This window comes from Leptodactylus fuscus, chromosome 4, assembly GCF_031893055.1.
Source record: "Leptodactylus fuscus isolate aLepFus1 chromosome 4, aLepFus1.hap2, whole genome shotgun sequence".
Lineage (NCBI taxonomy): Eukaryota > Metazoa > Chordata > Amphibia > Anura > Leptodactylidae > Leptodactylus > Leptodactylus fuscus.
Window position 1 is genome coordinate 178,242,362 of NC_134268.1, and position 23,967 is coordinate 178,266,328.

The 23,967-nt window shown below is 45.4% G+C and overlaps 1 protein-coding gene across 3 annotated transcripts; it reads right to left on the reverse strand.

Annotated features, from left to right (window-relative positions):
* Positions 1–6,100: 6,100 nt before the first annotated feature.
* On the reverse strand, positions 6,101–18,930 carry CBX3 (chromobox 3). 3 transcript variants are annotated; one of them, XM_075271395.1, is made up of 6 exons: positions 18,813–18,924; positions 16,549–16,605; positions 14,573–14,712; positions 10,694–10,859; positions 8,184–8,278; positions 6,101–6,670 (listed from the first exon to the last, which is right to left on the reverse strand). In XM_075271395.1, the coding sequence occupies exons 2-6, from the start codon at positions 16,570–16,572 to the stop codon at positions 6,544–6,546; spliced, it is 552 nt and encodes a 183-aa protein (XP_075127496.1). In that variant the 5' UTR covers positions 16,573–16,605; positions 18,813–18,924; the 3' UTR covers positions 6,101–6,543. The 3 variants fall into 3 exon arrangements, with proteins under 3 accessions (XP_075127496.1, XP_075127497.1, XP_075127499.1); XM_075271396.1 differs by lacking the exon at positions 16,549–16,605 and having other exon boundaries at positions 18,813–18,930; XM_075271398.1 differs by lacking the exons at positions 16,549–16,605; positions 18,813–18,924 and adding an exon at positions 16,268–16,369.
* Between the last annotated feature and the right edge of the window lie 5,037 nt (positions 18,931–23,967).

The window sequence follows — 23,967 nt, forward strand, 5'->3', positions numbered from 1 at the left end:
TGAACTGTTTGCCTTTGGTCCGTCTGCTGATAGTCCCTCACCACCCCTCTATTTAAGGGGCTTTTTTCCAGTTGTGGGTCACCTTTTTTTTTACCCTTTTGGTTGCCGAACTTATGTCAATCTTTTTTTTGCTCAACTATTGCCCCTGGTCAGGAGATTTAGTCCTGTCCACAGATTTGTTCTACTCTGTAGGTTTATTTGCTGGTTTGTTTTGCCTTTGTCTTCCCTTCCCCTTCCTATTTCTTCCTTTCCCCAGGTTTGGAGTCACATGACCTCTGCGGCAGATTGCTATGCCTGTTGTCTTGTCTTTCTGATCGCTGGGGTGAGATCTGTCTATGAACTACTCTTTCTTGTACATTTGCTGGTAATTCCCCCTCTACTTTACAATGGCTAAGTGTGTTTCACTGAATGTCAAGGGCCTGGGCTCCAATGCGAAACGACGACTAGTTCTCCGTGAGTTATGGTCCATCAGGATTGATGTGGCTTTTCTTCAGGAGACTCATTTTGATCACACAGGTAACTTTAATTCTGCCTGCCATTATTACCCCCATGCGTATTCGGCATCTAATGCCGGCAAGAAGGGAGGAACGGCTATTCTGCTCTCCCGCACTTGCCCTATCTCGATATCTGCCTCCCACCTAGATCCTGATGGGCGGTATGTCATCTTAGAAGGCCTCTTTAGGGGCCGTCCTATTGTACTTTGTAATGTGTACGCCCCTAATTTCTCCCAAATCCCCTTCCTTAAGAGAGTGTTGAAGCGTTTGCTGTTGGGTGGAGACTTTAACATGGTTTTCTCTGCTCACTCTGACAGACTGACCGTGTCTGGTGATGCCCCTTAGCGCTCAGCAGCTTCGCCTTGCCAGAGACTTTTGCCGCTTGATTAGATCCTCTTCCCTCTATGATCTCAGGAGAGTACACAACCCCACCAGCCGCTCCTATACCTTTTACTCACACCCCCACAAAACGCACTCCAGAATAGATTTTTTTTTTGTAACACCCTGACCCTTCACCTTATGTCACACGCGGATATTGGCCCTATTTCTTGGTCTGACCATGCCCCTGTTCTCCTGTCATTGTCCCCTGCCTCAGTCCCTACCAAGCGCTGTCTTTGGAGGTTGAATGAATCTCTTCTTCACTCTCCTGCTTCCTGTGATACCCTTCGTGTTCACCTTCAGGAATACTTCTCCCATAACACCCACTCGGTCCCTTCGACCTCTACCCTCTGGAAAGCCCATAAGGCGGTCATGAGGGGTCACTGCATAGCTCTAGCTACTCGTCAGAAGAAAGATCGTAAGAACAAGGAGATATCTATAACAGCTCGTATTCAAACCCTCTCGGCCTGCTTAGCTGCGTCCCCCTCGATCTCCACTCTCCGTAGTCTAGTCGCCGCCAGCGGATCTACGGGATTTAGCCACACAAAGTGTCAGGCGTCTCCTCCTGTACAGTCGACAGAGATATTATGAGAGGTAACAAAGCCACTCCCTCTTAGCTAAGACTTTTCGTGACCACCGGGTCTCGTCCGTCCCACATGCTATTCGTGACCCCCCATGGTGTCTTGCAACACCACCCAGACTCGATTGCCTCCCTGTTTCAAGACTATTATACGAAATTATACAATTTCCCCACACACGTGGGGGCAGATCCGGCCTCCCGAGATGCTGCTCTTCGCTCTTATTTAGAGGCTTGCAGCCTTCCTTCACTTCCAACCTCTGCACTTTCCTCCCTTAACACCCCTATCACGGAGGAGGAGCTCAGTATTATCCTTAAGGATCTACCAAATGGTAAGGCCCCAGGCCCAGATGGCTTTGCATACTTGTACTATAAAACCTTTAGCTCTGATCTCCTCCCCCATCTGTGCCGCCTTTTTAATTCCTTTCTTGAGGGAGCACTCATCTTCCAGTCCATGCTCAGCTCCTACATCACCCTGGTCCCCAAGCTCAACAAAGATCACCAGGAGTGCTCTAATTATCGTCCCATTTCATTATTGAATACCGATTTAAAACTGTTTACTAAACTTTTGGCTAATAGACTTAATATTTGGATTCCATCTCTGATTCACAAGGACCAAGTGGGTTTCGTCCCTTGCCGTCAAGGGGGGGGGACAACACTAGAAGGACTGTGGACCTGATAGATGTGGCTAACCATTCAGCAACCCCAGTACTCCTCTTGAGCCTTGATGCTGAAAAAGCATTTGACCGTCTAGACTGGTCATTTTTGTTGGCCACCCTTCGGAGGTTTGGACTCTCAGGGGCTTTTCTTATGGCCATTAAGGCCTTATACTCCTCTCCCTCGGATGTAGTAAAACTCCCCAACTCTATCCCTTCCTCCTTCCCCATTTTCAACGGGACGCGCCAGGGCTGTCCGTTATCCCCGCTAATCTTTGCGCTGTGTATAGAGCCCCTGGCCTTCCGAATCCGTTCTAACCCCGATATTACTGGAGTGCAGGTTAGAGATAGGGACTTTAAAATTAGCCTCTTTGCTGATGATGTCCTCTTAACCATCACTAATCATCTTATATCCCTCCCTAACCTCTTCGATGAGTTGAAATCATATGGCTTTTTCTGGTTACAAAGTTAATCCCGCTAAAACAGAGGCATTACCACTTAATATCCCTGCTGTGGACCTGAATCTCCTGAAGTCTAACTTTGACTTCCAATGGCGCACCCACTCCCTCCGCTATCTTGGGATACATCTAATCTCTTCATACTCCACCCTTTATTCGGCTAACTACCCTCGTTTGTTCAGTGAACTACGAACCCTTCTTTATAAATGGCAGCCCTTACATATTTCTCTTATCGGTCATATTAACGCTGTTAAGATGACCCTCCTTCCGAAACGCCTTTACTTTTTTTAGACGCTTCCGGGGGTGGTCCCACGGTCAGAGTTGCGTGCTCTTCAGAAAGCGATCTTCCAGTTCATCTGAAACGGGAAGCGCCAACGTGTTCCCATATCCGTAATGCTGTCTGGAAAGGATATGGGGAGGTTGGCGGTCCCACAAATCCTGCATTATTGGGCCTCTCACCTGCGTTGTATTCCATTTTGGGCTGCTCCACAAGCATACACGAAATGGGTGGAAATTGAAAAACTATGGTTAGCGCCGGTCTACCCCAATATATTTCTGTGGTCATGCTCTCCTCCCACCCCCCTGGCCTCCATTCGTTTTACCCGTACTAATTTGGCTCACATGCTCCAAACTTTTCCCACTAGCTCCTCTATGATCTACTTCTTGTGCAATCCACTCCTCCCTGGGGACTCATGACAGCTATGGTTGGTCCTTGGAGGGCATGTGGCCTCTTTCATGTTGCTGACCTTATATATCTGTTGACCTTGGAGCTCAGGCCCTTTGATTATTTTACTTCTACCTTAGACTTGCCTGTTTCGGAGTGGTTTCATTACCAGCAGATAGATCATTTTATCTCTCAGTTTGACTCCTCTAGGGTAGCTAAACCTACCACCTTTGAGAGGGTGTGCCGAGCGGGTACCTCCACCGCCAGTCTGATATCAACTATCTACTGGCTCCTCTCTTCTCCTGAAGGGCGACCCCCTATATCTCATCAGTACATGGCTAAATGGGAGGGGGCCCTCAATAGACAGATCTCACCCAGTCAGTGGCAGGTGATTTGGTCTCGCGCTGCTAAATCCTCCACCTGTATTTCATTTTGTGAAACCCAGTACAAGTTGCTTATGCACTGGTACCACACTCCTGCCCTTCTCCACTACCTTAATCCCCCTCGTGCTGGCACTGCCAAACGGAGGTAGGCACGTTGTACCATATTTTTTGGGATTGTGCTCATATCCGACCCATTTGGTTTGAGGTCCAGTCCCTCTCTGATTCTCTTTTTATCCAGGTTGTCCCACTAGATCCACTTACTTACCTGCTTAACCTCCCCCCTAGGTAAACAGACATCTAGACTGTTTTTGTTTATATGCACTGCGGCTAAGACACTTCTAGCCCTCCATTGGAAGAGTGTCTCCCTCATCTGGTGCAGAGCTTGCAGCCAGGGTGAAGGACATCCAGAGCATGGAGTATCTGACGGCCTCCCTTAATCATTCTGTGAACGCTTTCCAGGCCGTGTGGTCATCATGGGACTACTACTGTGTTTCACGTGGTCTTAGACTCTCTTCTCTCTCCCCCTTCTTGTTCTGTTAATATTTTACAATTAGTTGTTTACTTGTATGTAACCTTTGAAAAATGTTCAATAAAAATTTACCGTTAAAAAAAACAAAAAAACCTGTCATCCTAAAGATACAATGTTGAATGATGGCTTCTAACCCAACCAGAGTGTGTAGATGCAACCGTTCTAGAGGTGACAGTGCAATGCTTCGAGATTCTTCTTTCCTACAGGACACAGCTCTGTAGTATGTGGTATAGTATTTTCTTTGCTGTTTCTTGTACATTTAGCCATCCATTATTAATGGCTGCCGTAGTTTTGTCTCAACGAGGCCAATATTACTGTATCGCGTAAGACATCTCATTGCCTCAGTTCTTAATAAAAGCATGTTCAAAGACCAAATCAATCTATATTGGCCATTTGTCCTGACCAGCAACAGAAAGGTTATCATGAAGTGGATAGTAAACGGAGCATATTTTTGCAATATACTTTATCTGGGCTTGCACTAGTTATTTATGACAGGGAGAGGAGAGTCTTTGTGCGACCAAGTACAATACCCTACCTAGAAATGGAACACATGACCCCCCCCTGCTCATGAATGGCTGGGTCATATCTCCTAAGCTGTGGATACATTCTTAATCATCTAGTGCAACTACTAGGTAGGTTAAGCCCTAGGTGGCATGGGAGAGTAAGCCATAGCCTCCACACTGCATGAAAGCAATTCAGAGACATGCTCTATCATAGTAAATGCACCACCTAGTGGTTTATTCTCAGTACTACTGAACAGATGTATGTAGGATAAGATGACAGGATGCAATATCACATCCATAGCAATCACAATGAAGGAATTTACTTGCTTTGGTGGCTAGATGTGTACAATAAATACATGATATGTGTAGAGTCATACGTGACTCCAACACTACATCAATGCTTAAATAAGGCCTTTTTACACATGGCAAAAATAAGTCAGCATTTTAACCATCCCAACAAGATCACATGTACAGTAGAGATGAGCGAGTACTGTTTGGCTCAGCCGATCCGAACAGCATGCTCACATAGAAATGAATGGACGTAGCCGGCACGCGGGGGGGGGGGTTAAGCGGCCGGCGTCAAAGCAGAAGTACCAGGTGCATCCAATCATTTCTATGGAGCGTGCTGTTCGGATCGGCTGATCCGAACAGTATTCGCTCATCTCTAATGTACAGCAGATGTGTTTCAATAAGGCGCTGAGTTCACAACGTAGCAGTTGCCAGTCATCTTACACAGAAGACCTATGCTAGTATTGTCTACCATAAAGGTCATTTCCAAGACCTAATAAATAAAAAATATTGCAAGCTGTTCTCTGTTCTGGCTTTCTCTATACACTCACTTTTGATGACCTGCTAAACACATCTTGAGCTGGTGAGCAGGGGGGTTATTTATTGTTCTGCAGCAGGATCTCTTCGCAGAGGATAGTATACATGGATTGATTCAAACAAGGCTCCTCTTCCATAGAGTTTAAAAGGAACTTAGGCAAGAACATTAAAGACCATCAAGTAAGAACAGTCAAGGAGGTGTGATGAGCACAGAAGGTCCACCTGGTTGGCCAGATTCATATCTTCTTGCATACCAGGTACCAAATCAAATAGCACTGACTGCTCAGGAACAGTGCGGGCTAGAGAGATTCTATTTGGGCCAGAACCAGGAGAGCAGCAGCTATTAAAGGGTGTTAAGTTGAGTTGGAGGAAGTTTCTGCTTAAAGGGGGTTATCTTGTTTCCAACTCTGATGGCCTATTCTCAGGAGGGGAGGGGCAGTGTTGAAAGACAGACACTGAGGTACCCCATTGGATATGTAATGGGGTCCATTGGCTGTCTGTTTCTTCAGGTCTGGTTTGTGAGAGGCCCAAGAGAACAAACACCCAGGGCTGATGTGAACTGATCTTAAGACACTGGTCTTGACACCCATAGGTTTGGGACTCAGTATGTTAAGACAAAGCTGATGTGACACATGAGAATATAAAACTATTTATTGAACACTGCTCACCAGTATTTACATTGAAGTAAACAATATACAGTCAGGTAACATTCACTTACTACAAAGGTCTCCAGTGCACTTCCACTGAAGCAAGAACTGGAGCTAATAACCTAAGATAAAGATTGGGCTAAAGCATTAACATGCACATCAACTGAAGGCTACAAAACACTTGCAAGTCTGTATTATAGATGCTTGGACTTCAGTAGATTGAAGACTCATAAAAAAAAAACCCTGGACAGAGAGCAAATACAGTTACGTATCAAAAGCTCTACAGGCCAAGTACATTTTGTGGGGCCACATTCTGCCAAATTACTGATGTGGTTTATTCAGAAAAACCTAAATATTTAACCTTATGGTTCAGGTGGCCAAAATGAAAAAAATAAAAAAAGAAAAGTCTAGCTGTAAATAGCAATGACTTTATTGCGCTTCATCTTCTGGGCAAGAGTGCCATGTTAATCTCTCTTCATAAAATGCAATAACAACTTGAGGACATTTCATATTTGCTTCTTTTGCTGGCACCAAGTCTGCTTCATCCGAGTCTTTCCTGTAAGCATAGGTCAAAGGTTTAACATGTCCAACCACTGCAGGTTTATTCACAATACAGATAGCAGATAAAAGACTTAACATCTGTATTTTCTAGCCCTATATAAGCTGAACCAGATTCCAAGCAAAAAATTAGACTTACGCTAGGCAAAGTGCAACTTTGGAGAAGTAAAGAATTCCCTGGCGGAAGTGCTAGGCGATAACCCTCTAACTCAATACAGTCAGCTCAATTAAGCGATGTAGATTGCAGTTTGGCATCCATGTCATCCCTCTCACATGGTCACTGGCTACAGGATATATGTCACCAAGTGAATACTACCCAATCATGATAGCTCATGTGAATGACCAAAAAGAAATTCAGTGTCACATTAATAAGGGGTGTGGCATGTAAAGAGGGGCAGGTCCTAAAATCATTCAATGTAATCAAGAAAATCTTTAAGGGCCCGTTCACACGGAGTAAACGCGTGTGTATTTTGGCAAAATACACGTGTAAAATAAGACTCCCATTGACATCTTACACGTGTATTGGGGGGGGGGGGGTTTCACACGTGTAAAAAAAAGTGTCATTGAAGTCAATGGGAGTCTTATTTTACACACTTTTTTTTTTTTTTTTTTACACACACATGTATTTTGCGAAATTACACGTGCGTTTACTCTGTGTGAACGGGCCCCAATTGTGATTTAGTTCATGACTGCCACCTCTACGTGGAGCGTCCCTTTAACTCTCCTTATGCCACATCCAGTTTTCCCCAACCCTACCTGTCGAGAGCCATAACTTGGCTCAGAGAATTGAGGGATTGTCTGTGGGACAAGAAGAGCTTTTAATGTTCAAAAAAAAAAAAAAAAAATTGATGTGGGGCAGAAATTGAAAATAGTTTCTCTTTTCCTTTTTTTTTTTTTGAGTATGATTTTTGGTTTATGGTGTTCCATATTTTGCAGCCTGGACGGTCAAAGCCATATAAAAGTATGGCTCAGTGTGCAGTCTGGGAATAACCCACTGACCAGTCATGGTTGTCTACAAGGGGGGCTTAGAGTCCTAACCCCTTGCCTGACCCCCTACTTTCTACCCTACAGACCAAGTGCTCAACAAGCAAAACATGGATGAAAGTACTGTAGAATTGCATAAAAGTTATAGAAAAAAAATAAAGACTTCACAAACATATCTAGCGTTTGTACTATAGATGCATAAAGAGTGTGGTTAATAGGCGTGCTCACAGATGCAACAATCGGTAATAGAGCCCTTGAACAGTCATTTTGCAAGTGCTGGAACCTCTTCATGTCCTGGGGCCCAATAGCAACTGCTACTTCTGCACCCCCTATAGCTATGCCCCCCATCCCCAGCCAAATCGTTATGTGTATAATTATAGTGATATTCCGTATTTAGTGTAAATTGAACTTAAACTAATCACTAGAGTGGACAAGACAAAAACCTACAAGCTATGATCTAAAACAATTACCAAGCTTTGCCAGTACCACATGTCATCTCAACAAAAAACCACAATGATATTACTCACCACTTCATGAGGAACATCAGCTCCCCGCTGCTGTCTGTTGCTCCGATTATCCTCTCTGGCTCTAAACCTCTGGAAAAACCTCTTGGTTTGTCGACCTAAATTAGAAGTGTTAAATAGACATTAAATACAACATCCGTGCCCAACAGTAGATGCAGTTGCTAATATTCTTACATATAAGATATCAATTTGAAGTAAACAGCAAGAAGCATTAAAACCAGATCTACCCATGTCACTGCTGTTATACAACATTTGAGGGTTTTGTGGTTTTTTTTTTTTTTTTTTTTTTTAAATCTATTGACTAGTCAAAAGATATAACTGCTGGAAGGCAATATGCTAGTTAGATCCTATCATCCAAGTGGGTGGTAACTTTAAAAGTCTTCCTCAAATACAGAGCGTTCAGGATCACAGCGTCAGATGGCGTGGTATTTAGCGTTCTGTCATTTAGGGCCTCCACAAAGTTTCTCTGAAAATAACTACTGGTAGCCAAGTACACAGAAACCATCAAGAGCTGCAAGTCCCAAGACATACTGAGGTTAAGGCCACATGGGTCAGAGCTGCCATGGGACGGTTTTCTTTGCAGCTGCAGTTTCCAGTCAGCTTTCAACCCTTGCATCATAAGGTTGAAGTCTGAAGCCAAGCCGCAATCGTTGTCATGCTGAGTGTGAATGGGGTGTTAAACACTACTTGGTTAATTGATGTGAATTATACTAGCAGTGTATGTTCCGGGCCCTAGGCTAGTTTCACACAAGCAGGAGTCAGACCATGTGTGCAATGGGATTAACCCCTTCCCGACACGCGCCGTAATAGTACGGCGCATGTCGGGTCTGTAACTATGGCGACCGCCATAGCCGCCGGGTGTCTACTGCTTTAAGCAGTAGACAACCGGCTCTAATGCCTCCGATCGGTCCCCAGACCGATCAGAGGCATTAACCCCTCCGGCGCCACGGTCAAAGGCGCCGGAGGAGCCATTTTCCCGGCGGCACATGGGCGCCGCCATTTTGGCCGGGATCGCCGGCTCCTGGAGCATGCTCAGGGCTGACGTCCCGTTGCCATGACAGCCGGGAGCCTTGTCTGCAAATCCTCTCTTTTGCAGGCTGGTCTATGCAGCCTGCAAAAGAAAGGATGCTTTTTTGCAATGCATTGCAATGCATTAGCATTGTAATGAATTGCATTAGTGATAAATGCAAAAAAAAAAAAAAATACAAAGAATTAAAAATTCAAATCACCCCCCCCTTTCCCTAGAACACATAAAAGTAGTTAAAAACTGTGAAATATACATGTTAGGTATCCCCGCGTCCGAAATCGCCCGCTCTACAAATCTATAAAAATATTTTTCCTGTTCGGTAAACGCCGTAGCGGGAAAAATAGTCGAAAGTGCCAAACTGCCGTTTTTTCACTGTTTTGATTCTGATAAAAATTTGAATAAAAAGTGATCAAAGCAATAACATTTCCCGAAAATGGTAGAACTAAAAAGTACACCCGACCCCGCAAAAAAAGACGCCCTATGCATCCCCGTACACTTACGTATAAAAAAGTTACGGCCGTCAGAATATGGCGACTTTTAGAGAAAAAAAATTAACACAGTTTTGGAATTTTTTTAGGGGTCAAAATGTAAATAAAACCCTATAAATTTGGTATCCCTGGAACCGTACCGAAACACAGAATATAGGGGACATGTCATTTTGGCTGCACAGTGAACGCCGTAAAACCAAAGCCCGTAAGAAAGTCGCAGAAATGCATTTTTTCTTCAAATCCACCCCATTCAGAATTTTTTCCCTGCTTCCCAGTACATTATATAGAATAATTAATGGTGGCATCATGAAGAAAAATTTGTCCCGCAAAAACTAATACCTCATATGGCTCTGGGAGCGGAGAAATAAAAAAAAAGTTATGGGGTTTAGAAGGAGGGGAGTCAAAAACGAAAATCAAAAAATGCCATCGGCGGGAAAGGGTTAAGTTACCAGCCAAAACACATCTCACATACATTCAGTGCGCATCAACCAGATTCACTGGCGCAAATCCAGCACAAGAGAATTAGTTCCCTGGCACAAAAGTGTGAAACTGGCCTAAGTTCACAATGAGGAACTTGCAGTGCATTTGAGGTAAGAGTCGAGATCGCAGCAGGATATTAAAAAAAAAAAAAAAAAAAAAATTTAGGCACCCTTCTCAATCTTGCTGCGGATTCTGCAGTTGCTTCTGTATCCTGTTAGAAGAATTTCTTTGTGTTCCACTTTGGGATTCCTGTGTGTGAACTTACCCCAAGTTGTCATTGGGATGCCAAATATAGAGGGCTGCAAGATAAGGCTCTGAAAGCCTGGTAAAGTTACAAGACTTTACATAATTCTAGACTCACATTACGCAGCCTTTAATGGTACAGAGTAGTGTGAATGAGGAACCATTTATCAAGACATGTTATCTCCCATTTCAAGTTTCAGATACAGGCCACGATTGTGTGAATATTAGACAGTCAACCTAACAGGTAAGACATCTGAGCAAGCTCTAAAACATACCGATTCCCGTTTCTTTTTTGACTTGCTGTCTTCAGATTCACTGTCAGACACAGATTTCCGCTTCGCTCCATCAGATTTTTCTTTGCCAGCCTTCTGAGAGTTGAGAAAGGCTTCGATTAATTCTGGACAATCCAAATTTTCTTCTGGTTCCCAAGTATTATCAGCGCTGTAAGGTTTAGATTTAAAAAAAAAAATAAAACGTAAGAATGTCATACAGAAAGTCAGAGACAAATGTAAACTGCAGGACTGAAATGTGCAGTCTGGTCTTAGAAACAAACTGGGTAGTAGGGCACCGGGATGATAGAGGGGTTACTGACTGCAGACAGCACTACTAGTAGACCTACAGTCGGCCACTCACTATTCTAGTATGTTGTATTTGTATAGTTGGCTGACAGCTGCTGTACGTTTATGCCAAGCATAGTCTCCAGTAACCCTAAGGCGCCACGTTGCAGAAACGCAACTTTTATTGTTGCAGATTTTGTAACGATTTTTTGAGCCAAAGCCAAGGGTGGATTGAGCAGAAGGTAAAAGTATAAGAACTTCCTATTTCTCATTCCTTTTGTAGCCATTCTTGGCTTTGGCTCAAAAAACTGCAGCAAAAGCTGCAACAAAAGAAATTGCGTTTCCGCAATGTGGGGCCTCAGCCTACAGAGCCAAATAGAACAGCAACAAAAGCTGCATTTGGTTTAACAGAGTGCACAAAAGACCACTCGTGACCAGTTGTGATATGTGCAATCTGAGCACCTCCACATGTGAAGTGACGTACCTTAAAACCACTTCATAACAGTTTTGAACATTACTACTAGTGTTTAAGAGATTTTTGCATCTTTCTAGTAGTACTTTGGGTTCTATTTTTGTGTTTATTTTTTCTGGAGATGATAAATGGGAGGAAAACCTCTGTTTTACACCATTTTCTTTAATTGCACTGAGGGCCACTAACATTTTAAGTGGACTCCCCTCTCCATTATGGGAGTTTATATGTAGGCGACAGGTGAGTCACTGATGGCAGGGCTACTGTCTGATCAGAATGGCAACTCATGTTCTTTGGCACCCAGGGTGAAACAGATGAGGATGTATACAAAGTGTTCATTGTGCATACAGTGATGGTAAATTGTACCCGATTTCTCTATGGGGAGCTGGATTTTCCCCTATAGTAGGCTCCCTGTTCCTAATGCTGTGCAATGTTATGCAGCTGTAACTCTTTAGGGTGTACAGTTAAGCCCCTGCAGACTTTCATGTCAACTACTCAGATCATATATAGTAAGTGGCTTCTTGGCAAGCTGTAACAAGGGTATTCTGAAACCAATCTTGAGGGTAAAAGCCATTAACACCCAATCATTCTCAGCTCAGCAACACAGAAGGCATTAAGCCAATTGCCATATTGAAAGGCCTTTTCCCATAACAGTATATGGGATTAGATTGTGTAAGGCTAACGCTGGGTTCACACCTGCGTTCATGTCTCCGTTCTATGGTTTCCGTCTTCTGCATGGCAGAAGACGGAAACCATAGACTGGGTCCGGCCGTGAGCGTTTTATGCTCTCCGCCGCGAAACCGGATTTTTTAATCCGGACACAGAGTACTGCATGTCCGACTCTGTGTCCGGATTATAAAACCCGGTTTCGCGGCGGAGAGCACAAAACGCTCACTGCCGGAGACTTTTCTCACCCATTCAAATGAATGGGTGAGAAAGTCTCCTGCAGGCTTCCGTCTCCTGCTCTGTTTTATGCAGGAAACGGAAACCTGCAATAAGGACAGATGAACGCTGATGTGAACGAGCCCTGAGATATTTGCATTCCTTATTTTGTATCATTGTAAAGTTTGTTTTAAAGCTGCACATTGTGTGAACTTCAGAAGCAAAGTCGTCCAAAAAGGCAGAATGGTGGCTCAGTGGTTAGCACTGCTGAACTGGAGTCCTGGTTTCGAATCCTGCCAAGGACATCATCTGCAAGGATTTTATGTGGGTTTCCTCCCACACTCCAAAGACCTACTGATAGGGACTATAGATTATGAGCCCTATATGGGACAGTGTCTGACAATGTCTGTGAAAGTGCTATGGAATAAGATGGCGCTATACAATAAGGGCTTGTTCACATCTGCGCCCGGTCTCCGTTACATAGGTTTCCATTTCCTGCACAAAACAGAGCAGGATACGGAAACCCGCAGGACTCTCTCACCCATTCATTTGAATGGGTGAGAAAACACTACGGCCGTGAGCAGTTTATGCTCTACGCCACGAAACCATTCACTTCTATTGCCTTCTTCAGGCAGAAAACGCCTGAAGAAAGGTCATGTCGCTTCTTTTTCTGCTAGCAGAAAAAAAAAAGCTAGCTGGTCATCTAGGGCTCCATTGTAAAGGGGCTGATTTTGAAGCGAAATCCGCTGTCAAAATCAGCCTCTTTGTCCTTGTGTGAACTAGCCCTAAAAAAAAAAAAAAAAAAAAAAAAAAAAAAAAGCCAGGCGTTTTCAGTCGCTGTTTTTTGCAAAAAACACTAGTGTTTTTCACCTCCCATTCACTTCTATTGCTTTCCTCAGGCGGAATCCGCCTGAAGAAAGGTAATGTTGCTTCTTTTTCCTGCTAGCAGTCTCCATAGGCCACCATTGTATGGAGGGAGATTTTGAGGCGAAATCTGCTGTCAAAATCTGCCTCATTGCCCCCGTATGAACTAGCCCTAATTGTCTATTATCTCCAGGGTGCTCAGTCCCAGAAAAAGGACAGTCCTATAGCTCCTGAATAGCATTTTCATGCATAATCATGGCTTCACAAGTATTTTTCAAAAAGCAGCCTCACAGTAGGAGGGCAGACTGTGGTTAACGTAAAAGACCAGTAATGTAGCACTGGCCACCAAAAACTAACCCTCCCATAGCCTTGCAGGAAAGTCTTTTAGTGTGATGCATCTTCCAGAAGAAGACTTTTTGCCAGCAGAAAGCCCAGCATTTTTTAGTTGCAGTAAACTGGACAAGATCTAACCCCCCTCCCCATTTGCTCGCTGTACTAGAAAAAGTGTAAATCCACTTCAATCCCATTTGAAAACTTGCTGCATAATGAACTGCAATGGATAAGGAGAAAGCCATCAAGAGGATACCAATTACATATAGAAAGCTGCACAATTGGTGCAGAGTTTCTGCAACAGGATTTCAGACCGTATATGCAGATTTTCTGCTTTGGAATATTACAGTGCACCTCGTTTAGAGTCTCCCAAAACGTCAAATTCAGCCAGGGCATTGCCTGTAGCAGTTTCAGGATTACGTTTAATTTACCATTCTGAAGCCAACAATGCAGCTGTAAAACAAAACGACATGGCCCTTTCCTTGTGATGTATAGTAGGCTTTGGGGAGGGCATCACGGTTCAAAAGCCAATTGGTCATTATGGCAAATCCCAGCTATATATCAGTTTAGATCAAGAATTGCAATTAAAGAGGTTGCCCAGACAAAAAAAAAATAAAATTATTTTCTCTTTTTTTAAAGATAGTTCAGGGCTGGTGGAGTACTCCCAGCATAGTCCTGTCCTGCTGCTCTGGTTCTGCTTCTATAAGTGAAACTCCTCACTGGCTGGGATGACCCAGATCCCTTCTGATGAAGCCACTGATTGGCCTGAGCAGTCACATGACAGTGGCATAAGGATGTAACCCCGGGATGTCATGTAGGACGTTACATGACCTTCACTGAGGTCACTGATTGGCCTCAGCGGTCACGTGCACTTCAGCCACAAGACCGATTCTCTCACTTACCTCCCCCAACGTTTTTTTTGCCTGAACAACCCCTTTAAGGCATTTTAACCAGCCTACCTAAGAGTACACTTCACTGAGCACCAGAAGAAGAAAAAAAAATTTAAAGGGTAAGTTTTGCCTTTTGACTAGATGTTGTGCCTGTACACTTACTCTGTGAAACCTTTCCATTTTAGATAATATTCAACCTTCCCATTTACAACACGTCTGTCCAGAACCTTTTCTACTACAAACTCTTCAGGTTCTGCCTCCTCGACTTTCTTGCCCTTTCCATTCTGCTTCTTCCCCATTTTCTGTCAATGCGACAAAAGACAAAATGAAAATATTAAATTAAGTGTTCAACAGGCCAAGGCTTGACAAATTCACCAGTCATGTACCAGATATACAGTAGCGTATCTTTAGCATGCATTTAAAAAACAAAAAACATACAATAAGATTTACCAGGATTTGCTGCTGAAACATAGAAGCCTATGCAGTGCTTCAACTTTACAACATGGACTGAGATTATCAGGGTGAAAGCTTCTGGCCCAGTTATAACAATCCTATTAACTGTATCTTAATATGCAAGAGTATCATCATTGCTTCTACTCTTAGTGACTGACGCAGGCTGTGTCCCATTTTAAGCAGCAGCCAGAACAGGATCAGGCCAATTCTTAGAATGCAGAAGTAACTTCATAGGATGCAGGAATTTATTTATTAACAGGGAAGGTTTAATAGTATAACTTCACTGACTCCCATACAGTGTATAGTATGGTTTACTAGCAGAGTGACAATTTTTGCAGTAAGAGGATTTGTTGGGGATCAGAATAATTGGCCAGTCATTAGCAATGATTAATGGTTGTCAATATCTGTTCAGTGGGGGTCCAACTCCCAGTACCCTCACCCATTAGTTCTGAGATAGATCCACAGCACTGGGCACGGTGATGTAGTCTATACCTACAGTCTATCGACCTGCACTTAGGCCTGGATCACACCTGTGTTTGGGCCATTCCGTTCCACTCTCCGCATGAAAAATGCAGAGAAGTCCTGCAAGCAGTATTTTGCCTCTGCATTTTTTTGTACAGAAACCACACGGACCCCATTATAGTCTATGGGGTCCACCGTTTCCTTAGGTAGCCACTTTTTTATGTGAACTAGGTTTCAGTTTGGGGGGGGGGGTCCCCATGTGGACTACCCAAACAGAAACCCATGTGCAGATGTGAATCGATCCTGAGAAGTTTTGCTGCTATGTAAATGCAGTGCAGGTAGACAGACCAAGGCAATGACAAGCCTGCAGCACCTTTACACAGCCAACTTGAGGGGTACAGAGACACCCCACAGATTTGATATGACAACCTATCCCAATTCATTAACGGAAACACCATAAGGGAATCCTGAAGTTGCAGAGTCAGTCATGCTATACCATTCTGCAGCTGTAGAATGAAAGAGCCAAACTGACTGTTACACCCATATATGATATAGAGCTGGCCACATGGATGTGCCTATAGGATGCCCCGATATCTCCACCATGTTTTCCAGTTAGAACACTGCATTTGCTGTCCTCACAGCCAAGTTGTATTTAATGTCCCTTTAACATCGGCCGACATGATTGATAAATATGATGTAGATGCTACCTGAAGACCTGCCCTGTCCGGGTACATTTCTAGCATTAGACATAGGTAGTAATGCACATTGAGCGGTAAGTATAATGACGCCATGTAGCCCCGGGTGCTGACTGCAGATAGCGGATGTAATACGTAGCAGGCGGACACTAGATAAAGCGCAGAGAAGCCGCTATAGCCGGGGGCCGCAGACAGGTAACGCTATAGAGCCCGGCCCATCCCCGGGGACTCTCCCGCCGCCTCTTACCGGTCAGTGCAGGCAGCGCGCGGCACCATACAAAGTAGTTTGCTTCCCGAGCACTGTAGGCCTGATGCAGGCTCCGCCCCGCCTCCGAGCATGCGCACTACCCTCCCCACCACACGGCGCGCTGGTCTGGTGCGGTAAGACACGCTCCCCCCGCCCCCCTCCCGTATAGCGCAGGCACAGCACGACCGGGGCATGAGTCGCATGCGGCCCCCAGAGAGATAACAGGGCCCGCACCCCCCTATACATACAGAAGACAAGAGAATGAGAGTAACTGTTACTACCTGCTGCTCCAGACTGGCCTGCATCTAATACCTATATGTGGTCACCTTATCGCAGTCCTGTGTGTGAAATACATACATAGCTTTTAGTACATGCAGTCTCTATAGGAAACACAGACACACGGCGAGGACGAGGTCACCTCCATCACAATGACTTCACATTCCCATCTGTGCAGCTATGTCGCGACATATCAGACCACCTGCGGAACCAAAGGGAGGTGGGAGGAGCGGATCCATCTCTGGTGTATGGCCATGGGTCAGGCAGGGTGTATGGTCAGGGCCACACGATGAATGGGACAAGTTTCTACAACCTCTGCCAGGTTATGTTCACAAAGGAATTCTTCCATCCCCCATAGAGCTGAATGGAGTGCTGTCCTCCCCCATTCACATGCACTGGTCCAGCCTCAGTGATTGCACAGCCAACCCTTATAACCTGCAGGACAACCCCATGGCTCAGCCATTAAGAATACTCTGCTGTGTGAGCATGCACTGAGGGAATCCACAGAGTACAAGTTACATCAGCTGGAAATCCCAGTGACACCTCCACTGCAGAAATGCTCTGGGTGCCACAGACTTCACTGCAAAGGACAAAATCTGCCCTGCACCCCATCCATTGACAAGCTGCAGTACAGGTCAGGATCTATGGAGCATGCACATTACATCTCCTAAAAGGAGTTTTCCATGGAGTTTTATTTCAGTTCCTGTTAGCTCCCCCTGGATCCAACACCAGGTCACGTGACCAGAACCCCATACCTTTGCTATAGGGGCTGGCTTTACCATCATCTGCCAGCCTCCATAGTACAGGTAACTAGTGGTGAACAGGAGGCTCAACCTACCCCCCCCCCCCCCCCCCCAGTGTGCAAACAATCCCAGAGGAATTAAAACTTCCTGTAAAACCCCATCCAACCTGCAACGTTACATTCCTGTGTGAACATAACCCAAGACTGCCTGGCTGTTACATCTAGAACTGGCCTTGCCCAACAAGCTGCTCTTCCCACAGGGAACGGATGAATTATTCCACTACAAACTTTTAGGGCATGTTCACACAGATTTAATTTTCTACAGCAGATTCTGTTGCACAAATGCCACCTTCCAGTCATTTCACTGACAGGCAGATACTTCATTTTTTGCTATTAGGCCTAGTTCACATCTGCATTCGGGTTTCCATTCGGGGAGTCCGCTTGTGGACCCCCTGAAAGGAAACCTAATCCGCATAAAAAACAGTTACCTATGGAAACCCGTGGATCCCATAGATTATAATGGGGTCTGTGTGGTTTCCACTCAAAAACTGTGGAGCTAGAAGTGTTGATTGTAGGACTTCTCTGCATTTTGCAAGCGGAGAGGGGAACGGAATGGCCTGAAAGCAGATGTGAACAGAGCCTGAAGAAAAAAAAACAAAAAAAAAACAGCAAGTTGAAAAAAAACCAAGCATGCTGCTCAGTGCTCAGCTGGAATCTTTGTCTACTGCAAAATCCACTGTGTGAACTTACCCTTACAGCATCTGAACAAGGTTGTGTGATTGACGGCTATGGACCAGCTGTGATCCCCCAGTTGTGGCAGGCATTCCTGTGCACTCTATTGTAGTCTACAGGGACACACAGCAGCCATCCATGCCAGTATTTCTGCACTCCCAGCAGACTATAACAAAGGTCTCCTGCATGTGCAGCACTACAGGGGGATTGCAGCGATCAGATCTCACCAACCACACACAGATGCCTTCGTCTGAGATAGAAAGCCCCCTTTAAAGGAACAGTAACCTTAAGATCAAGTAGTAGAAGCCTCTCTCATTGTAAGACTTGTGTTTCCGGAGGGATCAATGGCAGACATTCCCTGGACAGTAACAGAGCAGGCTGCACTACATGGACTTTAGTATTGCTGCCCCTTTAAAGCCCCCTCCTCTGCAGCCATAGTTGTGACCGAGCACAATCAATGCATGCCGGCGTGCAGTACAGTGCTCCACATGGAGAGGTGTGCATGTCTATGGGGGAAGGCTGCACATAATAGCGCCTCACATGCTCAGGATTTCCCGCCCGCACTGCACAGAAAGCTACAAGTAAAAAGCTACGGAAGCCCGCAGTGCACCGTCACACCTCCGTCTCCGCCATCTTCCCGCCAGTGCATTCTCGCACATTCGGTACACCGGTCCCATCACCCCCTCATTTAACTGCATCACATATAAACAATGGGACCGGTGTCGGGGAACATTGCCAGGCCCTCAAACCCCTCTCCCCGTGTGAAGAACAGCCATACAAGGACACAGCCATCACCTGTCTCTGTTCCGCTGCTCTCACTTTCCTCCCGGTGCTGCTTCTGCTCCTCGGTCAGTCCTCCCCGACAACCGCCTTCTGCTGGCGCGCGCGACGTCACCGCGTACACTGGTGGGCGGGGCAGAGTGATGACGTGATAGAACAATGGGCTCTCCGAGCTTTCTGGCGGGTTTTTTACTGGCGCGAATGTTAACCATTTCGGCGCTGCGGAGGCTCGGGCATGTCTGTGCACAATGCAGTCTAGTGTGCGACTGCTCTTTATAGGGTTAACAGTCTAGGCTGTTCTATAGCACAACATGCCGGATACAAGTCTGTACAGTAGAGAGGACAAACTAGGCAGAGGAGACATGACAAGAGCTAGTGTGTGACTGAACTGTGACACACCAATAACTTACCACAGATTGTCAGGTGTCTGTGTGCACAATACAGGCCTAAGGTTAGGGCTACATGGCGATTTTGGCCCTGATTCCTGTCATGCAACCAAAGATAGCTGGGTTGTCCTAATGTTAAAGGGGCTGTCCAGGATGAGCAGTTTTTTGCAAGCTGGCTGGGGAAGGTGAAAAAACAGAACAACCCATACTCTCCTGTACCCGGTATCTCCCACCGCGGTCCAGTCCAACTGCGTCGTGATCTTGTTTTTGCAGGACTAACCAGGCCAATCACCGGCCTAAGAAAGGACACAGGTTATAGCAAGTAGTGACGTCCCAATTGGCCTCAGTAGTCACGTACGGCGGTAACTTCAGCCTGAAGAAGACCCCAGGAGCAGCACGTCCAGACCACGATGAGGCTAGGTTCACATCGGCGTTCGGGTTTCTGTTTACAGGTTCCTGCTTGTTTCTACACAAGCGAAAACCGAATCGGCTTAAAAAAAGCATTTTCCCACAGAAACCATCCGACCCCTATAATGGGGTCCACCGGTTTTCTACCTGTAAAATGCCAAGAGAAAAGTCCTCCACATTTTTAAAATGGAATGGGGAAAGGAATCCCCAAGTGGAGACGGGGCGCAGGTTAAAGTTGCAGCCGCAGCACTCTAGGGGTTGCAAAGAAGGAGTTGCAGGGCGACCCAACAATCTCGGGTCAAGCAATGGAAGTCGCAGCCAAAAAACCTAAAGAAGAGAACTGGCCCATGTTCACTAATAGTAAGGGACCTTCTACACAGCCATATGTTTAAAGGGATCCTATTATTGAATACCCTTTTTTTCTGACTATCACGTAAGAATAGCTTTAAGAAAGGCTATTCTTCTACTTTTAGATGTCTGCTCCCCTGTTTGATAGATATCCCGGTTTTCTTCAGTATGCAATTGAGTTCTCTCGCGGCACTGGGGGCGTCCTCCGGGCCTCTGGCAGAGTCGACTACACATGCCCATGGCCACAAGAAAATGACCACTCCAATAATTTCAATTGGCCTGCCAGAGATTGTCGAAAGGCAATACTTGGCTATCGTAGACAATCCCATTCACATGAATGGAAACGTATGTCCTGTGGCTCAATTCAAAACTGTGGTGTATCCAGAACAGCTTAGATGGTAGACAATTCTTCAAAATGACAAACCTGCTTTTCTCAGTCCAATGATGCGCCCCTCTCAAAGTCTGTCAGGTGGGCAAAATGTCTCTGAATACGTCATAGAGGCATGTCTAATAGCGAACAATCTCTCACCTATTGGTATACTACCCAAAAGTTGCCTCTGAGATCCTTTTTATAGAGCAGTGGAGAAACACTATTACGCTCTCTTGTGGCAATCTCCCGCATCTAATCAGAGCGCACCTGTTATCATGTATATATCCTATCCTACTTCCTACTAATATTATAAATCCTATCATTTTGTGTGTTTGGATGTTTGTGAATTGGATGTTTGTTCCTCAATCACGCAAAAACGGCTGAACGGATTTACATGAAATTTGCCACATACATAGATAGGAACCCCGATTAAAACATAGGCTATGTTTTATCCCGGTAAATGACGTCACTACATGACTGCAGTGAAGGAATTTAGGTTCACACAACACTAAAGGACCTGTGATGACGTCATCACAGGTCCTTGAGCCATTCTCAGATAGGATCATGCTAGGCAGTGGGCGGAGCAATACACTATTGTGGGCGGAGCTATATAGGATGAAGCTGGACAGTGAAAGCTGAAGAAAATGGGGTCTCATAGAAGATCAGGAGACTACAGAACATGCAGGATGTGTCTGGGCAACAGAAGTATATCGGGTGTAGAGTTTCAGTGAGTACTACAGGGAATGTGTTGTTCTGCTTCAGAGGGGGGAGAACTTTGGCACATTTCAGCAACATCCGTTCAGCCCTTTGTAACACAAAAGCTGCTCAGACAGTCACATAACAAAACACCTGTAATCACAATTGCCCGATGTAGCAGAGTTTAGGCAGTGCTGTAACACACCTCTATAGGCTCTCCATATGCAAACATGTACATACAGCTGGGTATCCTATGCGTATGTAGCAGAGCCAAGACACGGGAGCAGGCTGATCGAACTGTGGCAAATTTCAGCAACATCCGTTCAGCCGTTTCCAACACAGAAGCTGCTCAGACACTGACATAAGAACAACCCTCTAATCCAAATGGCTAGATGTAGCAGAGCTTAGGCAGCACTGTAGCACAGCTCAGTACGCTCTCTATATGCAGAGATGTACATACAACTGAGTATGCTGCGCATATGCAGCGATTTAGCAGAGCCGAGACGCGGGAGCAGGCTGATCATCCACAACAGCAATTGGCTAAATATAAGCAACTCAGCGCCAACACTAACCCGCAGACAAAGTCGCGGGCAGATGCTAGTCTGCCATAACTGCACGCTGAATTGGGTAATGATAGAAATAAGGGAGTGGCTGCAGCAGGATATTTCTGTTCCATATGGGTGTGACTAATTGTTGAACTTGTGCCCAACAGGTCTGAATTGAGCTCCATATCCACAGGCCATGCTATAAGTATGTCTTATGTTGTTATATCACTCTGTGTCTGATGCAATATTGCGTATTCTTCCACACCTTTTTTAGGGCAATATACCAGATAATAAAAAATGCTAGCTCTGATAAAAGTCCCTCATTAAAATAGTATTCCCATCTCAGCATGTATGGCTGTATTTCAGGGCTGTGGAGTTGGAAACGGGACTAGTTTTGAGCGGAGTTAGAGTTGGAAAAAAGTTTGCGACTCCAGCTTCAAAATAATTGATAACATTAAATTATATAATTGTCAATATTGTATAATTAATTAGCTCCATAGCATGTCTCATATTTACTTCCATTGGAACTTAGGGCTAGTTCACACGCGTGGGTTTTGACACGGAGAGAGACGCGGTGAGCTGCGTCTCTCTCTTGTCAAAACCCGCCTGCCGCGACCATCGCTGTCGCGGCTTAACCCTCTGCTGTCGGCTCAAATGAATGAGCCGACATAGGAGGGAGCTGCCGGGGGCGGAAGCCGCGCGGCTGAGCCTGCGCGGCTTCCGCCTGAAGAAAGGACATGTCCTTTCTTTTCTCCGCTAGCGGAGAAAAGAAGCCCGGCGGTCTCCATAGACCACCATTATAAGGGGAGGTTTTGGACGCGAAATCCGCTGTCAAAAACCTCCCCTTATACTCACGTGTGAACTAGCCCTTACTCTCTAGCTTTTTTCATGAATTAGAGGAGCTTTCTTGCTTCATAATAACCATGGGTGTCATTTATGAAGGATTTGGAGTCAGACTGTGGAAAAATAGAGAAGTCGGGATTTGATGTTTTGGCTTACTGAGTCCACACCCTTACTATATGTGAAGTTCCTCTACGAGTGAAATGTGAGACTCAAACATGAGCAGCCCCTCCTCGTTTGCTTGTGGCCACAATCGGGGTCCCATTCTCAAAATAGATGTGGGTCCCACCTCTTACAGGTATTTATATGGATTCAGCATAAATGCTGAGATGGAACTACCTCTTCAAGCTGGTCGCCCTATGGATCGAAAAGCTGTCTGGGAACATCGACAACTTGGCATCCCATAACATTAATATATTGGGGTATATGTTGCCTGCAGTCAGTATCTTGTCTGCTGCTTTCGGAGGCATTTTAGATGTGACATCCTGTTTCCAAGACCTGATGGGCTATTAAACCTAGGCATATTGAATATATTGTAGGTTTCCCAATTCAGGTTTTGTAATGATCTCTTCCCTGGCTAACCATTGTACTTCGGAATAGAATAGTAAGTAGGATACATTAATTATAACCTTTCCTGTCCTTTGTCATAACCCCTCTATTGAAAAATCCTCCTGGGCCCATCCTGTGATGCTAACTATCCACCCGTCTCTAACCTCCCCTTCATCTCCAAAATCTTGGAACGCTATTCTTATGTAATCTGCTCTCTTTCCACTAACTCTCTTCTTGACCCCTTACAGTCTGGCTTTCACACTCTACTGAAACTGCATAACAAAAGACTCCAATGATCTCCTGACGGCTAAATTCAGTGGTGACTTTTCTCTTTATTCTTCTGGACCTCTCAGCAGCATTTGACACTGTTGACCATCAATTCCTCACTATGCACCGCTCAACTGGCCTCAAGGGCACTGTGCTCACCTGGTTCTCCTCTTATCTCTCAGACCACACTTTCAGTGTAGTATTTGCAGGGTCTGTTTCCTCCCCTCTTTCCCTTGCTGTTGGGGTTCCTCAGAGCTCGGTTCTAGGCCCCCTGCTCTTCTCTTCACTGCCCCCATTGGACAATCACCAGATTTGGCTTCCAGTACCATCTTTATGCTGATGACACCCAGTTATATACATCTTCCCGAGATATCACCCCTGCAATGATACAGAACACCAGTAACTATCTCTCTTCTGTCTCAAATATCATGCCTTCGCTCTGTCTGAAACTGAATCTCTCAAAGACTGAATTACTGCTGTTTCCGCAGCGCCGCACCTCCCATGAGGCGACCTGAAGCGAGCGCTTCAGGCGACGCTGACCCCAGGGAGGGCGGCATTTTTGATTATCTAAGCCAGTCCAGGACAAGCTGTCCTGGACTGGCTTAGCACCGAGCGGTGGTTTGGGGAGGCCACTGAAGCAGCGCTGCTCCAGCAGCCTCCCCTCACGCTCAGGCAGAGAGCAGGTCTTCTCCGTGCCTGCGAATGGCGCTAAGACCTGCCCCCTTCACTCCACCACGCCCCCTTCGCTCCGCCACGCCCCC

Coding starts and splice junctions, on each gene's coding strand:
- CBX3 (XM_075271395.1), bottom strand. CDS start 16,572: ATGCAGGCCAGTCTGGAGCAGCAG. Junction 14,713..16,548: donor AGGCCAGTCTGGAGCAGCAG/GTAGTAACAGTT, acceptor TCGCATTGACAG/AAAATGGGGAAGAAGCAGAA. Junction 6,671..8,183: donor CTGATGTTCCTCATGAAGTG/GTGAGTAATATC, acceptor CTATGCTTACAG/GAAAGACTCGGATGAAGCAG.